The sequence below is a fragment of the Hippopotamus amphibius genome, chromosome 5, assembly GCF_030028045.1.
Source record: "Hippopotamus amphibius kiboko isolate mHipAmp2 chromosome 5, mHipAmp2.hap2, whole genome shotgun sequence".
In the NCBI taxonomy this organism is placed as follows: Eukaryota; Metazoa; Chordata; class Mammalia; order Artiodactyla; family Hippopotamidae; genus Hippopotamus; species Hippopotamus amphibius.
In genome coordinates this window covers 118,768,289-118,791,061 of record NC_080190.1, presented here as the reverse complement: position 1 = coordinate 118,791,061, position 22,773 = coordinate 118,768,289, and the positions used below count along the sequence as shown (strand labels likewise).

Below are 22,773 nucleotides of genomic sequence, written 5' to 3'. Positions count from 1 at the left end.
TCTATCCAATTTACTTTTACAGTTAGAACTTAAAGTTTTATTCAAAAGAGCATAAAATGGAAATATGTAATACCATTTACATAAATAAGCAATAAACTATGACTGAGCCATTGTGTATTTGGAGTGAATTTTATAGTATCCATGGAGTGATCCTTCATAAGAATTCAATGAAGGGAATACGGGGATATGTGTATAAAAACAGATGATTGAACTTGGTGTACCCCCCAAAAAAATAATAAATAAATAAATAAAATTAAAAAAAAAAGAATTCAATGAAAAAAATTACTACTGACTATATTTCAGAATAGATGTAAATTACTAAAATTTTGATGTAAATTTGTAAAATAAGATAATCTACCCAAAAATTGTGGAACACCTAAATATAACAATTTAAAAAACTTAATAAAATTGTTTTCCAACTTAATTTCCACAGTTCATAACTAATTAATTTTCTTTTTTTTCATCTCTTTATTGGAGTATAATTGCTATACACTGTTGTGCCAGTTTCTGCTGTACAACAAAGCGAATCAGCTCTATTTATACATATATCCCCACATCCCCTCCCTCTTGAGCCCCCCTCTCACCCTCCCTAGTTAATTTTCTCTTAATCCAACCTACCTGCTTTCTAACGTCATGTGTGAGAATAAACCGGATTCTCTCAATAACCCCACTGCAGATCTCCAGTGGTGATTTTCCAGAACTGAGGTATTCTACAAAAAACGGGCACATCTGAGTTATCAAATGGTAAGTCTTTTTCTGAACATAAAGAATTATTTATACGTAATATTGATCTGATTAAAATTCTAACATTCATTGAGAATTTATTTTCACTTTTTTAAAACATGACACATTTTTTAAAATGCAAGAACATTACGTTTTGAGGATAAAACTGCACTAACCTTGTATAAAGTTGCCAAGTAATGGTTAGTTTTAATAAGGAAAGGTTGATTAACACCTGGATGATCCAGATCGTGAGTGGCAGCTGCAATTAAGCTCAGCAAGACGTCCCAGGGAGTCACAGAACTGGCAAGCTGGAGTGTGGCAAGGAGCAGCTGGTTACAGACAAATCGGAAGCAGACTCTGGACCATTACGGTAGCTATTCTAAATGAGCCCCGAACGAGTGCTGACGGCACCCTCCCGCCACGTTTCTCAGACTGTCCATCCAGGCCCCAGTGTGCCTGCCGGGGGCTGCCTCCTCACCACCCTGGCGGCGGGCCGCTGTGATGGGGTCCCCGCCCACGCGGCGTCCATGGCTGCAGCGCACCCTTACAGTGCGTCATTTTAAACACGCATAATTATGACAGCTAAAGGATAAGCCACCCTTTTGAGAAATAATGCCTTTAAATCAACAAGCAGAGGTTTGAGTATTTTTGTTACCGTAGCCACTACCAAGCAGAGAAGGCCTATGAGGTTTTAAAAAAAAATTTATTGTGGTGAGAACACTACCCTTTTAACAGATTTTTTAAGAGTACAGTCCTGTAAACCTATGACTCAGGGTGTTTATTTACCAACAAATTGGTTACTGGGTTTCAATCAAGAATCCAAATGCAAGGTTACTTCTGAGGTCCAGTATGTTGAAGGAAGCTACTGAGTAATCACGGAGTGGAAGTCTATGTCAATTGGTAATAAAATCCTCTCCCAATGGATAGACCCGTTCAGAACAGCACACACAATGTATTCATCTCAGGAAAAGCAATCTTGTAAACCAGCAATTATAATTTTACTCTCTCTCTCTTTTTTTTTTAAACTCTTTATTGGAATATATTTGCTTTACACTCTTGTACTCGTCTCTGAGGTACACCAAAGTGAATCAGCTGCACCTACACACATATCCCCACACCTCCTCCCTCCCGCGACTCCCCCCCACCCTCCCCGTCCTGACCCTCCAAGGCATCTCCCATGAAGTTGTTCTTTTGTTATACAGCAACTTCCCACTAGCTATCTATTTTACAGCTGGTAGTGTAAATATGTCTATGCTACTCTCTCACCTCGACCCAACTTCCCCTTTGCCCCCCACCCCAGACCCGTGTCCTCAAGTCCATTCTCTACTTCTGTATCTCCACCCTTGCCCGTCACTGGGTTCATCAGTGCCATTTCTTCAGATTCCATATATATGTGTTAGCATACAGTATTTGTTTTTCTCTTTCTGGCTTACTTCACTCTGTATGACAGACTCTAGGTCTATCCACCTCATGACATACAGTTCAACTTCATTCCTTTATATGGCTGAGTAATATTCCATTGTATATATGTGCCACATCTTCTTTATCCATTCATCTGTTGATGGGCATCTAGGTTGTTTCCATGTCCTGGCTATTGTAAATAGTGCTGCAATGAACATTATGCTACTTGTTTTTTTGGATCATGTTTTTCTCTGGGTATATGCCCAGTAGTGGGATTACTCGGTCATATGGTAGTTCTATTTTTAGTTTTTTAAGGAACCTCCAAACTGTTTTCCATAGTGGCTGTACCAGCTTACAATCCCACCAACAGTGCAGGAGAGTTTCCTTTTTTCCACACCCTCTCCAACATTTATTGTCTCTAGATTTTTGGATGATTTTACTCTCAATAATCATTTACTAATCTTACTTGATAATCACAATAAATAAGCTTATGACCTGACTGAAATTTTCAGTGATTAAAAAATGCTCACGTGCAGTGTGTCACCTGCTTTTCACGAATCACCTCTCATTTTCTGGTCAAGTTCTAATCATCCTTTAAGACCCAACTCCACCAAAACCTCCCCACCCCATCTCTGTTCCCCGCTGGGAGCTCCCACCCTCACCCCCTGCCCCAGCAAATGACTGATGTGTGTTCCTGTAGCACTTTTCACGTCCCTTCACAGTAACACTCCCAGAGCATGCTTTTGTTTAGGTTTACATTAGGGCAGTGCTCTCTAAACTTGTAGGATCCTGTGCCCTAAACAGTGAAAAGTATTTTGAGCATACACCGCCAGTACAGGTGTACTTACTTTTAGGTTACAACACCGCCAGCACAGGTGTACTTACTTATAGATTACAATACAACATACATTGCATAAAACAAGGATGAAAACTGAAAAAATTTTAAATATGAGATAAAAAGTTTTTGATTCAAATCCTAATATATTCTTTTTATGCCAGAATGGGTTTTTCTCCATCCCCTGTGCCAAGTTCATCTCAGTCTGGAAAAAACTACTGTTGGGGGCCTTGAATCCACTAAAATTCTGTAAGCTGTTTGAAGGCAGAGAATGTAACTTATTTTTGTATTACCTGTAAATGGTATATAGAGAAACTCAGTGAATGGGTAGTAGATGGTGAAGACAATTATGTCCTCTTTAGGACATGCAAAAGCATTTTATTTTATTTTATTTTTTATTAATTTTATTTATTTATTTATTATTTTTGGGGGGGTACACCAAGTTCAATCATCTGTTTTTAAAGATTTTGAGTTAGAAGCGTCCCTTTCCTGTCGAGGGCAGCACAGCGTCGGCTCGTGGGTCTCCGAGACCCGAAAATTGAGAGCTTCTTCGCACCCCGGCAGCTGCACCCTGCAGCTCGGCGGCCGTCAGCACGAGAAAAAGAGAAAGAAGGAAGGTCGAGAGGCTCGTGAACGTTCAAAGAAGGCAAAAAAGATGACTGGTCTGAAAGCTAAGCTCTACCATAAACAGCGCCATGCTGAGAAAATACAAATGAAAAAGACTATTAGGATGCATGAAAAGAGAAACACCAAAGAGAAGAATGATGAAAAGACTCCACAAGGAGCAGTACCTGCATATCTACTGGACAGAGAGGGACAGTCTCGAGCTAAAGTACTTTCCAATATGATTAAATAAAAACGAAAAGAGAAAGTGGAAAAATGGGAAGTTCCTCTGCCCAAAGTTCGTGCCCAGGGAGAAACAAAAGTATTAAAAGCTATTCAAACAGGAAAGAGAAAGAAGAAAGCCTGGAAGAGAAGGGTTACTAAAGTCTGCTTTGTTAGAGATGGCTTTACTCGAAAACCACCTAAATATGAAAGATTCCTTAGGCCAACGGGATCACGTTTCAAGAAGGCCCACGTAACACGTCCTGAACTGAAAGCCACCTTCTGCCTGCCAGTACTGGTGTAAAGAAAAACCCATCATTCCCACTACATACAACTTTGGGTGTTATTACCAAAGGTACTGCCATTGAGGTGAACCTGAGTGAGTTGGGCCTTGTGACACACGGAGACAAGGTCATTTGGGGAAAATATGCCCAGGTTAGCAACAATCCTGAAAATGATGGATGCATAAATGCAGTCTTACTGGTCTGACATCAGTTACGTACAAATAATTCCTTATTATTGAAGACTACACATCAATCAGGAAACCATTACTATTTCTGAATACTACCAATCAGCCTTACATGCCTGCAGTCATCAAGAAAAGTATTTATTCTATTGTTTTAAAGAAAAAATTAAAATGGTCTACTTTTACAAAAAAATTTAAAAAATAAAGATTTTAAAAGCACTGCTTACTAATCAAGATGAACAGACAGCACACTCATGCAGCATCCTGCATATATAAAGCCACGCCCCCACCCCACCCCATAAAGGATGTGGACGTGGCCGTGGATATCTTATGAACACGTGATTTATTAAGCAATACCCACAAGCGCTGTATCCTTATGATAACTCTGGCAGAAGCATAGACGTGTACCAGCCTGGAAGAATGTAAGAATCCAGAATTGTTAAAAATTAATGTATGGCTTACCCATGACATCATCTGCAGGTAGATTAAAGAGTTAACTATTATAAATAGAAATATGAGAAGCAGCAACTGGGCCGTTAAAGTTCTGTGAAGGAAAAGTAAGTTCTAAGTTTGAAAACAAATCACACATGCAAAAAAAATTTTGAATAAAAATGTAACATTTCGGCTTGTTTAAAAGAAAATCTTTCATCAGAAAAAAAACTTTGTGAGCTTCCTAACAAAGACAAGGAAGTCAACGACATTAATGCAATTTTTAAAAATAGATTTAAAAAAACCCCACAAATGTTATTTCCATTCCTCTGTTAATATCTGTAATACCTGACAGTAAAGAAGAGTTGTGTGAAGAAGAAATTGCAAATCATTTAATGTCTGTGAAAGTCAAGTTTCATTCATATTTGCAAAGCCATCATTAGGGTTCTTTTTCATTAAAATAGAAAACTATTCAGAGTTTTCCCATGCTCAAAGAAAAACATCACTGTTCTCACTGTTGCTATTAGGTGCCATTAGGCTCAACTGGAACAAAATTATAATCTATATCCTGAGGTTCAGCCTTGAGGACATAAAAAATAAATACTGAAGTTAGAGCTGATACATGTACAGACAGAAGGAACTTTCCCCTAAATTTTCAATAATTTCTTGGCTGTCAATTATTTCTTCTCTTTAACTGAGAACTGAGTCCAGGAATTAGTTCTTACATATAAATCATAAGACATAAAAACCTAAAGCAGATTCCTCACTAAATACTGTACGTAAGGCTTTCTCTTTACGGTTCCCTCTGCACCTGGAAAGCCTGCGGCTGCCTGCTCCTCAAACGCTCTCCCACACGCAGTTTGTGTGGATCCCGGGCGCCTGTCTGAAGCTGTGAGCGCTCGCCAGCCACCCAGTCACTCTGCAGCACATCACTCTATTTACGAGACTTTACAGCAGTAGTTACCACAGTACAGAATTCTGTATGTACAACGTACAGAACAACGTTCAAATTCTGAACATTGGTTTAAAGACTGCCTTCCCCACTGGGGGGGCAACTTTCTGAAAGCCAGGGACCTTTCCTGTCTGGTTTCCCACTGGATTCCTAGCGTCAGGAAAACGGACAGAATGAATGAATGAAAACACTTGACAGTGTGATGCTATATGAAGGCCCAGGAAGCAAAAGAGATACCATCAACTCTGAGTGGCTCTATTTCTATTTTCTTATCTCTGTGATAGGGGAGAAGGGAATTTTAAAGCTTACTGATTCTATCTATATCCTTAACTGAAGCTTTAACTGAAGAGTTCACTGAGTATGTTAATGATGAAAAGTGTTTAAAATAAGGATGATCAGAGCTAAATAGGCAAAAAGTGTTTAGAATGAGTGCTGCTAGAGCTGCATAGGTAAGACGGCGTCTGTACGCATGTTCACCCCTGCACTCTCTGCCCCTCCGGTCCTGCCCGGCATCCAGCCCACCCTCCTCCACCTGGCTTCTGGCTGGGCGTGGCCAGTGAGGGTTGGGAGGGTGAGGCCTTCGCAGCCCCATGGACTAGGTTTACCTCCTCTGCATCCCACAGAATGTGGCACTTAGGGCCATCATTCCACTTCCCTGTATGGTGATTACCTAGCAATTTCTCCCACAAGACTGGCAAACAGAGACACTTCAGGCTTGGCCCAGAGTTTTTTAATTTAAAAATCGGGGTGCTTGGGAGTATGCATTTACCAAAACTACACACATAAAATGTATGCATTTTATTACTACACATAAATGATGCCACAATAAAGTTGGTTTTTAATAAAGTCATAACATACTTTAAAAATTGGGGTATTTTCACATATTCCATAATCTCTTGAAAAATCAGAAGCCCAGTAACCAAATGGTTGTTCTCTTGGAGCCAGCATCAATGGCCACAAACTGGCTCAGTCAGCCTCTTCCCTCCCACACAGCCGGACCTAAGAGCCCAGGGGAGAGGAGTCTAGAAGCAGGGCTAAGGGTGGCAGACGTAACTGCACAACCTCCAGGAACAGGAGACGCCCACGGGCAAACATGGCTTCCTTTAACACCTACAGCTGACGCCCCCCAGCCCTGATTTCTCTGCTGTACTCCAGACTCCCATCCACCTCTCCACTAGATACCTGCACTCGGATGTGGCAGGAATACATCTACCCGCACGTGTCCACAATGGAGCCTCCGCCCTTTCTCCCTTCTCTCCCTCACAGCGACACCCCCCCACTACTCAGCTGCCCGGGGCAGTCCCCACCAACTCCCCTCCTATTTCACTCCCCTAGATGCATCCAGACACCACATCCTCAACATTCTGATTCCCAAGAGACCTCACCAACCATCTACCTCTCTCCTGCCCCGAGGCTACTGAAACAGCTCCTGATAGGCAGGGTGCGTGCTTCTGGTCCCCGCCCTCATGGAGCTCGGTGTAAACGCCAGATGACCTGACACGCACGGAGGGGCCAACAGCCTGACCCTTACTGGGGCGTCACAAGCCTCATTCTCGACAATCACCCCAGTTCTCTAGCTGTGCACTTACAAATACAGTCACATCTGGAAACCTGATCCAGCTACATCTTATCTTGTGAAGGAAGCTTCTGATTTTGAGTCTCATTAAATCATTAACTTAAGGAAAAGAATTTGAAATTAAATTAAAGGAATTTTCTCAGGATTTTCACTGACTGTAAACGTCACCACCTTACCTTAGGTTCTTTTAGGTAACAGTGCATGGCCTGAGTAACATCTGCAGCGTGGACTGCATTGTGGTAAGGGTTTTGACTGTGGTAATCTTCTTGAATCATAACTGCATTAAAGAAAAAAAGACCCCCAATTTAATTGCGAACAGGAGGCATGTACAAATAAAAAAATTGCAACAATGATGCCTTCTCCACTTACCCTTCTCATGGGCTATCTACCAGCTAACTGTTCAGAGAGGCAACAATCACTTGATAACGCACATGTGTACCTAAAGCATCAATGCCACTTGCCTCCTAACTTGTTTGAAACTCTTTAAATGAGAAAGTATTCATGTCAAAATTATGAAATTATTCTTTTCTTATTCTTTTTAAAATGTTAATCTATCATTGTTGCCAAACTCCTTTACTTTTTTTTATTTAAAAAGAGTTTCTCAGTTTAATAAAAACTGTACAATTTATTTGACAAATACTCAATTGTGCTAGGTACTATTCTAGGAAATAGGATTTCATCAGAGACCACAAATCTTTATGAGGCTAAAATAATACAGATATTGGGGAATGCGATCACGACCCTCAGGATGCTTCATCAGTGAGGTGAGTTTCGGGTCTGGAGTTAGTTCTTCAGTAGTAGGGAAGGATGAACTGTTAATCCTGCCTCCTCTGCTCAGTGTCTGTTATGCTACCATGAAAAAGCAGACTAGGACGAGGGGTCGAGCATCCCTGCTGCCATCAAACCTGCACTGCGGCCCCAACGGTGATCTCCAGGTACAGTGAGCCAAGCCCAAGGTGGTAAACTAGGACTCACTGGTAAGAGGCAAAGAGCATTAGAATTCTGTATTTACTTTGATCCCATCCTTTAAAATCACTTTTTAAATACTCTTGTTAATATCTATTTTTGTATGTGCTTTATAATTTATATATTAGTATAGGATTGCAGGCATACAATTTATGAATAAATATGCATTACAAGGTTCTCAAAAGTCCCAGATAATAAATTTATCTTAGTTTGCTACTTGAAAGAAAATATTATCTTCTTCGTTAAAAAAAAAATAAGAAAAAATCCTCATGCTAATTTTCTTAATATCTTTATTTGGTGAAAGACTCTAATTTTTTTCCTAGCAGAGTGCTCTTAAATATCACTCTGTACATTAAAACATATTCAAAATGATCTTTGAAGTTTACTGTCAAGAGATGTCTGGGATCAGAAAAAGAGGAGATCCAAGTGCAACATACCCGATGGTTTAAGGTTTTAGCCTTCAAAAATTTAGGAAAAGACATCTCTGTGAGAAAGCCCTGGCTGATATGGTAGGCTGTCGGCAAAGTTGCGCCAGCTCCTCACCAGGCTCCCCCACCCCCACCCCCCACGGCGCTGGGTCTTCACAGCTTCCCCACCCAGAGGTGCAATCCCCTGATCTGACCAGCTCTGGCCATGGGGATGTGGCGGGCAGGAAGGCGGGTCAGTGTCCAGCCTGGGCTCCGGGGGTCTGGATGCACCAGCGTCTCCTGCAAACTGGCCACCACTCTTTGAACAAGCTCGGCTTGTTGTAAAATAATTATTTTCTTTTTTATTTTTAATGTGATTCTATTATGGTGCCAAACGCCTCCGCCTCCTTTTAATTTAATAGGAGACCACGTACAGCTGGGATCATGCAGAGCTGAGCCGGCTCAGGCCCAGTGTCCCAGCTGAGGGCTCAGCCGAGGCCCACGAGGCTGCGTGCAGCTCACCAGGTGTCAAGGGCAGGGACACAAACGAGCTCAGCCAGACCAGAAGCACTAACTTTGGGGTGGTTAGTTTTAGAGCAATAGCTGATATAACTGAGAAAAAAGTTAAACAAGTTTCTGTATAAATCTTATTACTGTAAATGGGTTAGAATCACTTACCTAAAAATCTACGAAGTTTCATCATATCTAAATGGAAGTACTCAATTAATCCATGAAGACTAAATAAATGAAAGGTTAAACTTACGAGACTATTTCCTAAAACAAAAGAAGAGGAGATATTAGTAGGTATACAAGTAACATAACTGCACTGTGCTTCCAAACATGGGTTTGAATATAAAACATAAAAGCACTAAGTCCTACATTTTGTCTATCTAAAATTTACATCTTATTTTACCAGTTTTGAATTTTAAATATCACATCTTTTTTCCATTCCAAGAAAAAAAAAAAGATTTTTTGGCTTTATTTTTCCAAAACCAAACAACTGGAAGACAAACATTTTTGAATAGATTTGTTTTTTTTTTTAAAGACACCAAAATAATTAGAATTGATAGAAAACTTTGAAAATTGTCCCACACTAAGTTTAATTCAATTTCACAAAGCATCTAAAACATGGCTGCACTTAACCTCCTTGTAGCCATCCCCCCCACCCTGCTCTGAGCAGGGGTGTCCCAGAGCAAAGAGCCTTGGCTGCAATATGCTATATTATTTAACAAATAAACGATATGTTTTAAAGGTGTGTGAGCCCATAAATTACTGCCAGCGTTCAAACAATGACAATAACATAAACATGATTCTAGTATTCTTGAAAGAAACCTATGATTCTGGGCTTCCCTGGTGGTGCAGTGGTTAAGAATCCACCTGCCAATGCAGGGGACACGGGTTTGATCACTGCTCCAGGAAGATCCCACATGCCGTGGAGCAACTAAGCCTGTGTGCCACAACTACTGAGCCTGAACTTTAGAGCCCGTGAGCCACAACTATTGAGCCCATGTGCCGCAACTACTGAAGCCCACGCGCCTAGAGCCTGTGCTCCGCAACAAGTGAAGCCACATTAACAAGGAGCCTGCGCACCAAAACAAAGAGTAGCCCCTGCTCACTGCAAACAGAGAAAGCCCGCGTGCAGCAACAAAGACCCAACACAATCAAAAAATAAATAAATTTAAAAAAAAGAAAGAAAGAAACCTATGATTCTTACAGAAGCCCACGGCTGAGGAAAAAAAGTAAATTAACTAGAACAATGTTTGCTTGAGCAACACTGGAAAGGATGTGACAGCCAAGAGAGAGTCTTCTTAAAAAACTCCTGACATATCACCTTCACACAGAAAGGAAAAAACCATTTCAAACCTTACTTTTAAGAAGTTAAGTGTTCAAATGCATTCAAATCCTGATAACACTCTACCGGTACAAACATGAGCCCACGTGGTCTAGGATCATTTGTGAAGAAGTGAGCTATGTTTCTGTTATTACTACTGTAACAACCGACTTCTCTTGGGGCATAAACACACAGATATTTCAGAATGTATATTCAAAAAACAATCTGGTTTTAAAAAATGACAAGAGGATCTGAACAGATGTTTTTTCCAAATAAGACATACAAATGGCCAACAGGTATATGAAAAGCTGCTCAACATCACTAATCATCAGGGAAATGCAAATTAAAACCACAATGAGAGGTCACCTCACATCTGTCAGAATGGCTATTATCAAAAAGACAAGAGATAACAAGTGTTGGCGAGGATATGAAGAAATGGGAACCGCTGGTGCATTGTTGGTGGGACTGTAAACTGGTGCAGCCACTGTGGGAAACAATGGAGGTTCCTCAAGAAATTTAAAGCAGAACTACCATATAATCCAGCAATTCCATTTCTGGGTATGTATCTGAAGGAAATGCAATCACTATCTCAAAAAGATACCTGCACCCCCATATTCATTGAAGCATTACTTACACCAGCCAAGACATGGAATCAACCTAAGGGCCCATCGATGGATGAATGGATAAAGAAAGCGTGGTATACATGCAATGGAATATTACCCAGCCACAAGAAAGAAGAAAATCTTGCCATAGGCGACAATACAGATGGAGTCTGAGGGAACTGTGCTTAGTAATGTAAGCCAGCAGAGAAAGACAAATGCTGTGTGATCTCACTTACATGTGGAATCTAAAACAAAAACAACAAAATCTCGAGGTCATACAGACAGAGAACAGATCAGTGATTGCCAGAGGCTGGAGGTGGAGTGGACAAAATGGGTGTATTGCATATTTGAATGTTGCTAAGATAGTAGATCTTAAGAATTCTCATCATGATAAAAAAAAAATTGTAACTATGTATGGTGACAGATGTTAACCACACCCACTGTGGTGATTATTTTGCAGTATATACAAACAGCAAATCATCCTGTTGTATACCTGAAGCTAATATAATATGTCAATTACACCTCAATTAAAATAAAAAGGATGTACGTTCATTCTGTGTATTAAGGTAATCATAGGGTTCTCCCAAAATTGTTTCCCAAACCCAATGAAATAAATGACCAATTTCTAGGTTTTAGAATAAGTTTTAAGAAAGCTGCAATCCAACGGCAAAATACCGTCATCTGGAATTCATGCAAACAGCAGTAAGAAATGCATGTTAATGTCCTCCACCAAGAGCCTTAAAGGGATCTGACAAACACCAATCTATCAAAGTGTACCACCCATAAGAAAATGAAAAACTGCATGCAACATTTTTTCTCATTTTCAGTTTATAAAATACCAACTGACTTAATATCAGTGAATAAGAACACAAGTCAATGAAACATTTCAGAGCAAGTGATGCTTAGTTGATACATTAAATAAGAAACAGACACAGAACAACCTGTTTTATGTGAAAATGGAAGCAAACACTTTCTTGGAAAAGAAAATTTATAACTTATAGAAAGGTTACCCTACTTAAAGACACATCAAAGGACAGACCTGCCAAAGGTGTTATGGTTCTCGACAGGTCTTAGGACGTGATTTTACATGGGAGCTGGCAGGACTGGGCTACGGCCATAACACAGGCCTAGCAACAAGGGTCCTCAAGCACTGGGTGACTTTCGGGGATGACAAGCCCTATCTGGCTGTCTCATCTAGCCTAACTCATTCCTGCAAAAGCAAAATCAAATATATCCTACTGGACAGTAACTACTTCCTGCCTTGCAGCGGACAAGATGGGAGCCGTCTGAGGTGCCAGGAATCAGAATTTTGCTTCTTCCCTGCCCTCCTCACAATATCATTTGGGAAATCACGAGAGGAAGAAGCAGAACACACTGGACTAACAAGCAAGAAGGGAAAACTATACACTTGGATATTATGTACATATATCATCCAGAATTCATTTCAGGCTAAGCAGCTTTGAAAGAAAAGCAGATCCAATTAAGTAATGCAAATTAAAGGAATTTTCTTCTGCCCATTTCTTAATAATATCTCTTTATGTATAGAATTCCTGTAACTTTCGGGTGACTACAGTGAACTGAATATAGATATCACCGTCTATAAAAGCATAGGCGGGCAGCTAACCATGGGTGGTTTCTGCTAACCCCTAACAACTCCAACAGGAAACTATGCAGCCACCTTCTCCACAAGAAGGAGTGAGGTGATGAGAGGAAAGCCATGTGCTAAGCTAACTGATGTGGACTAGTGACTGTTACTCCTGCCCATCCTACACTGTCATCCTCACTGTGCTTTCATCGCCACGCCCCCTGCCTGGCAGGATATGTTCTTTTTAAAAATAAAATCTAAAGAAAAACAATCAAATATTTCAGTGAGTGACAAGTGTCCCAGGAGACTAAGAAGAGGCTGTGAGCTATTAGTGTTTATGCGAGGCTAGACCTTAAAGGTGTTATGTGCTGCCTTGTCTTATCTATATTTTAAATCTTGAGATAACCACTGAAGTAATATTTGTGTTGCACTAGGAAAGGGGAGTTCCCCAGATCTGGAAGAAGCTGAGGCACTTTATTTTCAAAGAGGGGAAGGCTGTAAGGAAGGAGAGCTGTGTAAATGATATTAGAGCCCTTTCTGTGTGGACAGGCCCAAGGGGGGCGGGGCAGGGAGAGGAACAGACACTAGTCACCAGAGCGCAAAGGAGAGAGGCAGCAGGAAGTGAAAAGGGGAAAAACAAGAGGCAGGGAAGTGGGAGGGAGGCTCTGCCACTGAGGCGGCCTTCACTGTCTTCACGCTTGTGCCTGGGTTGGTCCAGGTTATTTTTGGTCAGCAGTGCAGACAGCTAGAAGGTGATCACAAAGGCATCCTCACTATAGCTGGTCACACAGCTCACAGGGAATGATGCAGTGATACTGAAAAGCTAGACCCACGCTCTTTTCAAGATGAATACAGTTGTATTTGCTTGTCCATTTTCCATATTTGGCTTCCTTATGAAAGGAGCTTTATTCCAAAGTGCAATAAGAAAAAAAAAAAGTGACTTCAAAGTATAGCAGTGAACCACATATTTATTTCATTCTCAACAATCAGAACTGACTTCCTCTTAGTGAACTTTCCACTCTGCTTCATTTATTTAAAACATATTAAGGCAAAAGGGGCAGAGTCTGATTGGACTACAGGAACCACCAATTTTTTTTATGCCAAAAATTTTACACTAAATAAGGAATGATTCTCAAAGGGAATCCTGTTCCTGTTTTCCCAAAGAGAATAAAGAAAAATGAACCCTTTCCACAAAGCAAAACAAAACTCAGAAACAGGTACACAGATTAGTATCACCTGTTTTTTTCCCAAGTACTCATACTTTCCGTAGATTCTCATAAGCTCCCTCAAGAAGCAACGAGCTCTTCCCCACCCCGCCCCGGAGAAGCAGTGCCAGCAGGAACCGCTGCTAATGATGCCACACCATCTCTCAAGTGTGCAGAGGAAGGAAAGCCTGGGAACCAGGGCTAGAGGAAAAGCCACCCCTCAAAAGGCTGTTAATCTACCACGTATCTGGGGCTATCAAAACTGGAACACAAGATCGGAGGATGGCACAGTAAACGACTATAGAACAAAAGAAACCGAAAAAGTAAAATCAAGAACGATGAGATAGTGATGTCCACCTTGGGTTATTAATAATAGTAGCATTAACTAGGGATGCCCAAGTGATGATGACAGTGATTATGTTTGATTACTACTAAGAGACATAATCAAAAAATAAAATTCTAGATGGATTCTCTAGGCTTTACAGATAGTCACTAAAGAAGCAGCAAAACTATGTTCCCTCTGCCAGCAGAGGGCTCCTAACCTAAGTGAATGAGAGCAGAAACCCACCAGTGGCTGGACCATCAATGCAGTAATCTTGAGAATACATTAATCTGAGTAAGTCAGATTCTTCACTTACCATTTGTTAGTCTATCAAATAGAAAGATATCAAAATTCCAATTTCCAACTTTTTCCAGCATACACTGAAATGAAAACCAAACATTCCTACTGTAATTTAATATCAGTAACATTCTCTGTCTTTTGTAGATAGTCCATAGAGAAGTTAATGAAAATGGGAAGTGGTTGATTTACTTTAAGAAATGCTAAGTATCATTCTCCTTTTAATCATGACCTTTCCAAGTGGCTCCATAATATGTCCAAAGGGATAAACTCCATTTCAAAAACCAATTATCATTTTGTTTCCCAGTTAATAAATGTACAGGTAAGGTTAGTGTTCCTTTCGAATTATTCCTATACTCCCATGAACTGCCAAGAATTCTAATATAATTTAACATCACAGAAGTGTGGTTCATGCACTGCATGGTCTAGAAACTAGATTTTAAATCTAATGAAAGTAAATTATAATAGCTGAATACTTGCTATATCTCAGGTACTGTTAAAAGTGCTTTACTCTTTACTCACTCTTCCTCTTCCTACTGACACTATCAAGTAGGCATTGTTTTCAGTTCTCATTTACAGATGAGGAAACAGGCAAAAAGTACTATCTTGCTCGGAGAGAAAGTAACAGAGCTGGGATCTTAAGTCAGGTGGTCTGATTTTGGAATTTAGGCACCGGACACCTATACTATACTACACTTAAATTATTCGTTATTCACTCTCTTAAAATATACTCCCAATTTATGGATATTTATTTATATTCTCTAAATATCCTTATCAAATAGTCAATAGCATTTACTACATTAATTTTTAGGTTGGTGGTTATTTCAGCTGAGCAAATAAATCCCACAATAACCCTAAAACTCAAATGGATATTTTTACATCATATATTTGTAACCTGAAAATTTTGTGGACTTTATTTTCAAGAAACAATTTTTATTTTGTATCCAAAAGTTCACTGTCATATACATTTACAGCTAAATCGACATAAGCAATATAAGGTTTTACTAGAAGAGATTATGACAGTACCAACCACCAATGATACTCAGACCAATATTCTCATTCTAAAAAACAAAACCTGTGAACTTTTTAACACTGAAGAAAGCATAAGTACTTTTCCACTGATCTGATTTGTCAAACAGGGAAGCAAATTTACACTTTAGTGTGATCGCAGAGTGGGTACCCCAACCCCATCTACACAAACTGACAACATCTGGCCTGTAAGTATTAAGTCACAGAATACTTTTACAAGTATTAGAAATGTAAGATTATTAAAAAATCCTCATCTGGTCAAAAACAACCTCAACTAATTTCCACCGTCACTAACGTACTTCTTTTAAACTATATAAAGAAAACAATGCTCTCAATCACAGAGTTTAATTGAAAGTCATGAGACTTCCTGTGCTGGGTTTACTTCTAAGCAGCTGCGGGAGCTCAACCAAGCCCCTTATGCTGTTTAGGCCACAGTGTCTGTAACTACAGAACACAGAGCTCAGATCAGATAATCCATGATATCCTTCCCAGCCTTAAGATTCTGTGCGATCTTACAATTTAACGTTCTAGTGATCTACTTGCTGTTATAAGAAATGTTACAATGTTGTAATAAACTGAAAACATTTTCATTATTTTAGTTACTTCAGAAATGTTCCTTGATCTGTAATACCTAGTAATACTGATGAACAGCTGCTCTAAAGGGAAAACCTAAGAAATGGGTTCAACTGATTTCACATACAAAAAAAGGCTCTATAAATCAGTACCATATGGGAAAAACCAGACTTCGTTAAATTTATCTAAAAAATTAATGTTTTCTTGAAAAAGCTATACACACCTTGGCTTGTCCATTATAATCATCATCTAGAATGTTTAGAGAGTTTGAAACTGTAGTACCACGAAAAAAGCGTGAGGATCTAAGATACCGCTGGAAACTTAGTAACCTTCTGATATTCCTTGCAGACACAGAAACTTCAATTTCAGATTGAGCTGAAATAAAAAGAGTAAAAGGTGAGCAGAGCTAGTCAAAGCTGTGCACATCCTATCTTTATAATACAAACATTTCTTAAAATCAATCAATCATCAACGCCACATTCCTAGGAGAGAAGAGGTACTTTATATTGTCAGTTAAAGAGCTAAGAATGAAGGGGCAAATCAATTGTATCAATTCTGTCAGCATTTAGAAAACTAATGAGGAGTGTGGTTAGATTAATAATCAGTTTTTTTTTTAACTTCTAAGAATTATCACCTCTTACTCCATCGCTTCAATACACTATTCAAACACTACGAAGCAGAAAGACAAAATCTAGTTTCAAACTATCCTTCATATTGAGAAGCCAAGTCCCAAGTTATATATGAGACTTTAAGAATTACAACTCAAACACCTCAAATCTTAATGAGGTATCATTTCAAATATTTCCTTAAGATAATTTTATTTAGAGGAAAAGGAGATGGAATGGAGAATAAAGCAGTTTATACCCTGTAAGAGATCTAAAGGAGAGGGATAAAAATCCTGTAAGATGAAAAACTCTAGGAAGAAAAAATGTGGTTCCACGCTGGATATGGATCTGTTTTCTTTCCATGAGTCTAACGCTCATGTTTCCCTGCACTGTTAGGATGAACCAAAGTTTTTGGGGCACCAGACAAAATTGGTTAAAAGCTATCTTGTAGGGAATGAATGTTATCTTTAAAATTTGAGAATCTAACTAAATTCAGTGAAATGTTAATACAAAACATGAAAATGAAGACCAAGCATCAATAAATCACCATCTCTCACCTTAACTTCCATTAACATTCCATTGGTGGAATGACAGGTAATCAAACACCTTCTCTGTTGTGTGTCCAGTCACTAATTCCTCTAATAACCTCTATCACCCAGTGTTTTCTCATCTATGAAATAATGGTGATAATACCTAGTTCAAAGGGTGCTGGATTAAATGAGGTAATATATACATGAGTCAGATAGATAATAGGTAATAAATAAAGGGTGGCAATGTAGATGGTAATAAGATTGATGTTGATGCCACTGCCTGGAGGTATGCTTCTAGGTAATTATCCCAAGTTACAAATGTATTCATGCTGTTCTAAATAAAAGTATTCATCGGCCCCTCATTAAAATGAACCCCATCTCCTCAGCCCAGAAGAAAAGGCTTCATGCTCCAGGTTCTGGCTCTCTCCAGACTCAACTCAGGTGACACCTTTCCTGGGAAGCACACCTGGACACCTACATGCACATTCCTCACCTAGGAGAGATGGGAGGCACCTCCTCTGAGTTCTCAAGGCTGCCTGTGCAGACACCTATCAGACTACTTCTGACACTATGTTATAATTGCTTATTTGTCTGTCTCCTTCAACAAATGAAGGCCTCCAATACAGGCACGAATTATTTTTCTCATCCTTTTATGAAAAGCCTAATAATGGTGCCATGTAGGTATGTATAAAACATTGAATAAATGAATAAATGCATACTGTTTTTGAAATACCTGATGAGTTTTGAGGCTCCCATATATTCACATAAGCCAGAAATAAAATAACGCACAGTTATGTGGTTTTTTTTCCTGTTTTTGTATTTTTTTTTTTATCATTTTCCATCCCAGTGGATCTAAAACAGAGCATCTAGAACAAATGTGGAGTTAAATTTTGATCTTCAGCAATGTAAGTTACATTAAAAGGACTGGAACCAAAATGGAAACACTATTATTATCAAGAGGTTATGTCTGAACCAGAATTAGTATGTTTAAGGAAATGAGGTTAGTTTAAGTTCAGTGAAAGTAACGTTTCAAGTGTTTTAAAAAAAAGTTACCTCACTTCGCCCTCAATGTCAAAAAATGAATATTACTATCCTCCACTTTATACATGAGACCACTGAATCTACAAGATTATATATAAGATCATACAGCCAACAGAGGGTGACAATTAGATTTTAAAACCCAGATCTGATTACAAAGCCTATATCCACAGCATTACTCACAAGTTTCTCCATTACACCTCTACAGTATGGTTTACTGACTGTTTATGATAAAATTCTGGGTACACCGTTATTCAAAATTGTCCTTATTTAGATGAAAGTATGTATAAAAAGAAACACAGAGGGGAAAAAAGCTAACGTACAGAAATACAAGTATTTAATGTGACCCTTCTAGTCTTATTCCTAGAAAAGACTGGACCTGGAAGGGACAGAGTGGAATGACACCAGTACATGGGGAGTAGATGAGACCTAATTAATACTAGTACGGCCACTTGTTTTTACAAGGCACTCTACAGTTTTACAAAAGCACGTTCACATCTGTGATCCCATTTAATAATCATAAGAATCCTGTGAAGATGGCAAAGATCACATCCCCATTTTACAAATATAACCTTAGAAAGCAAAGTAGAAATGCAATACAATTAACGCACTAAAGCCAAGGCATTTAGAAAGCTTCTAAAAAGTGCTGCAGAAGACATGTATTCTGTTCATTATGGAAAAGTAACCTGAAAAGATTTCAAGGTCGTAAGCATGAGCATTCCCTTCAATTTACTACCTTAAATCACACACAAAAGGTACCAATTTTATCACTGGCAATTACTTTGCATCCTATGTGTGGACACAGAGTAGGATCACTGCTCCCAAATTATACGCCCAAACTAATCCATCCGTGAAGTAAACTTGAGAATCTCTTTGGGAGGATAATTACATAAGGTCCAAAAGATGAACAACCCTCATCTGAAGGGACTCAATCCACTGTGCTAAGTCCCTCCGTCAACATGGCAGGATTCACACTGTCAAGAGTTAAGGCAGCTGCCACTGTCTGGGAGTCAGGGCTCTACCCACAAGATCACGGCTGTACCTCCCGCTGCCCTCGTCCTATTTTCTAAGTGACTTCCCACAAGTCACAACGCTCAATGTCTCATTTTTCTCAACTGAAAATAACAAACCATAATTCATGTCTTTTTTCCTGTTTCACAGAACCCTGAAGTTGGGACTCATTATCAGGAGTTCTGTTTTCACTGTATTAAGCTGAGCATGAATATAAGATATTAACTTAAGGAGCAAAGCTCACTCATCAAAGCCAATGCCTTCCAGCAAGACTAATCCCACAAATAACCTACACAACAGGATAAGAAGCAGACCTTTACTTAATGATAGAACCAGCCTTAACACTTACTGATTATTTCACGTTCAATCTACGAAAGGACAGAAAACCTGTCCAAATGAAATGGCAAATCATCCAGTGAAAAGTTTTCTTCATCTAGGGGGCCTGAGGAACCTATACCTAAGATTACATCCTAGAAAGAACTGAAGATCCTGTGAGATTTTGCAGAGATGGTAATTAAAACTACCTCAAAGCTCTGCCTGAGACTTAATACAGGACCAAAATGGGGGGAGGGGTGGTATTTGATTTTTTCATTAATCTAATTTTTAATACATACTGTGCTTATGTTTCAAAAATGAAAATCAAGGAGGGAAAGAAGGAGGGAGGCAGTGAAAAACCCTACCCCTAACCCACTTTCTGATCCAACCAACTGCCAAATTCTCCCTTAAAATGATCATCTTTTACCTTAAAAGTTTTGAGGGTATCCTTCCTGAGTTTCTGGATCAAATATATGGAAACATCATCATATACTATGTTTCTACTTCTGTTACATAAATGGTAGTATATCATACCACCTGTTCTACACCTTGTTTTTTAATTTATCTTAGAGCTCTTTCCCTATCAGTACACAGTGACCTTCCTCATTCTGAGGCTATAAAGTATTGCATCATATGGATGGACCATAATCTATTTAACCAATCCTCTACTGAAGGGCATTGCTACAACTTCACAACTTGCAAAAATAGCTTCGTTTTATTATTATATTTATTTATTTATTTGCCTGCATTGGGTCTTTGTTGTATGCGGGCTTTTCTCTAGTTATGGCGAGCGGGGGCTAGTCTTCGTTGTGGTGTGTGGGCTTCTCTTGTTGTGGAGCACAGGCTCTAGGCGCGTGGGTTTCAGTAGCTGCAGTGCATGGGCTCAGTAGTCGTGACCCAGGCTCTAGGGTACGCGGACTTAGCAGCTGTGGTGGCGCAGGCTCCGTTGGTCCATGGCATGTGGGATCCCCCCAGACCAGGTATCAAACCTGTGTCCCCTGCACTGGCAGGTGGACTCCCAACCACTGCACCACTAGGGAAGTCCCCCTTTGTTTTATTAAATATGCTTATATTTCTACTACTTGTTTTGTCAGCTTTAGATATCATCCTTTAATATTTTGTTATTACACATGAGGAAATCACTCTACATATCCCATCTTCTTTCCCTTTTCCTCTTCCAATGTTTGTTAGTGTCAGAGTGCTTTTTTCCCCCCGTTCACTCCAATCTCTATTTTCATTTTAGGTTCAGCTCTGGAATTAAATATATTCAATAGTCATGTCCTTTTACCACGGCTGCCCCAGTTATTTTTCTTTGTCTTTGGGTTTCAAACAATTTGACTATAACGTATCTCAGTGTGGATCTCTTTGAGTTTATCCCGCTTGGAATTCACTGAGCTTCTTGGATGTGTATATCCACATCTTCATCAGACTTGGGAAGTTTTCCACCATTCAGATCATCTTCTCTGCTCCCTTCTCTTTCTTCTCCTGCTGGGGCTCCTATGAGTCATATGTTGGTACACATGATGATTCACCCACTGGTTTCTTGGCCTCTGATAACATTCTTCTTCATTCTTTTTTCTTTCTGCTTCAAGTCTGGATTATTTCAATGTTCTTATCTTGAAGTTTGCTGATCCTTTCTTCTGCCTGTTTCAATCTGCTGCTGAATCCCTCTAGTGAATTCCTCATTTCAGTTATCATACTTTTCAGCTCCAGAACTTATTGAGTTCTTATTTATAACCTGTACTTAACTGAGATTCTGATTTTGTTCATACAACGTTTTCCTGACTTCCTTTAGTTCTCTGTCCATGGTTTCCTGTAGCTCATTGGGCACTTAAGACAGTTAACATCTTTGATTAGCAATTTCAATGTGTGGGCTTCCTCAGGATGGTTTTTGTGAAGTTCTTTTTTTCATATACATGGAACATACTTCCCATTTTTTTTGTATGTTTTACAGTTTTTAAATGAGAACTGGACACTGCGAGTATACTGGGGTAGCTGGAAATCTAATTTCTCACTCTTACAGGACTATTTATTTTTGCTTGTTGTGTGCTGAAGCCATCTGTTTTGTGACTTTTCCAAACTATTTTTGTCTTTGCATATCTATGTATTTGACTTTGGTTATTCCTTGTTGTGTGTGGTCACTGAAATTCCTGTTACAATGTCTCTACAGTCTGCCTGTGACCCAAGACAGGTTTCCTTAAATGTCTGGCTCCAGAGGCTGGGGGGTGAGGGGGTGGGGGTGGGGAAGTACCAATTCTTTAAATTTTCTGGTAGATGCTGTTGGGCAAAGCCTCTGCAGCTGAAAGGAATGAAACCAAGGCAAACGTCTGTGCCTCACCCTCAGGATCTGCCAGACTGACTTAAAAAAGCACCTCCAAATTTTTGGAGGACTCGGTCCCTACTGCCCACCCTGGCTTCAGCAACTCACTGCAGGAACACAGGCCACTATCGCCACAGGCAGAGGGGCTGAGGAGTGGGAGATGATCACTGGTTTGTGCACACACTGCCCAACTGCTGAAGGACAGCAGCCTCTCCCTCATCAAGCCCCTCCCTGGTTGCTATAAGTGTCCAATCAGGGTCCAGAATCCTGAAATAGTTAGTTCTGCCATTCTTTTTTTTCCAGTTTAGTGGTTGTTTTGATGGAGAGACCAACTCCCAGAGCTTCCTACCCTATTATTTTGAGCCACATTGTCCCTTTCCTTTAAAAGGTGTGTTTTTCCTGGTCCTTTCTGGGAGCAACTGCCCTAAGTCTTCTCTTCTGCTCAACCTAGGTTTGAGAATGGGGACAAGTTACATGGAAAAGCTTAGCAGTCCAGAAACAACAACTAACAACAAGCTGGCGCTCGAGGTATTTTCTATGACTTATTTTCTATATACATGTATACACACAGATTCTCTTTTATCCCAGACAGTTCACAGTATTTTTTAACTTAAACATTCATGAACATCTTTTCAAGTCAATAAATGGCACTAACATGGCCATCACTTTTACTAGCCACATATTATTCTTAAGTATGAAACTATCATACTTTACCAAATCTTTGTGCTGTTAGGCTGTTCCTAACTTTCCTTTTTCTTACCAACAATTCTGTAATAAACATTCTTAAACTAAATCTTCACCCACGTCCTGATTCCCTTAGAACAAACTCTTAGAAGTAGAACAAGCATACAGGAGCACATTTCAATGGCTTCTAAAACACACTATCAAACTGGAGAATAGGTTTTCTAAAAGAAAATTAGAAAGGTTTCC

The 22,773-nt window shown here is 39.6% G+C and overlaps 1 protein-coding gene and 1 pseudogene across 2 annotated transcripts in view; one reads left to right on the top strand and one right to left on the bottom strand.

The window, feature by feature from the left end:
• The window catches only part of PDE7A (phosphodiesterase 7A), a 108,741-nt gene that overhangs the window by 8,491 nt on the left and 77,477 nt on the right, over window positions 1–22,773 (bottom strand). For both annotated transcript variants that reach the window (XM_057736203.1, XM_057736204.1), the window contains exons 4-9: window positions 16,248–16,399; window positions 14,442–14,505; window positions 9,259–9,354; window positions 7,384–7,484; window positions 900–1,031; window positions 619–710 (exon numbers count right to left, since the gene is read on the bottom strand). In XM_057736203.1, the coding sequence (XP_057592186.1) occupies window positions 619–710; window positions 900–1,031; window positions 7,384–7,484; window positions 9,259–9,354; window positions 14,442–14,505; window positions 16,248–16,399 (637 nt within the window). The remainder of the gene's footprint in view (window positions 1–618; window positions 711–899; window positions 1,032–7,383; window positions 7,485–9,258; window positions 9,355–14,441; window positions 14,506–16,247; window positions 16,400–22,773) is intronic.
• On the top strand, window positions 1,107–4,273 carry LOC130853324 (ribosome biogenesis protein NSA2 homolog; annotated as a pseudogene).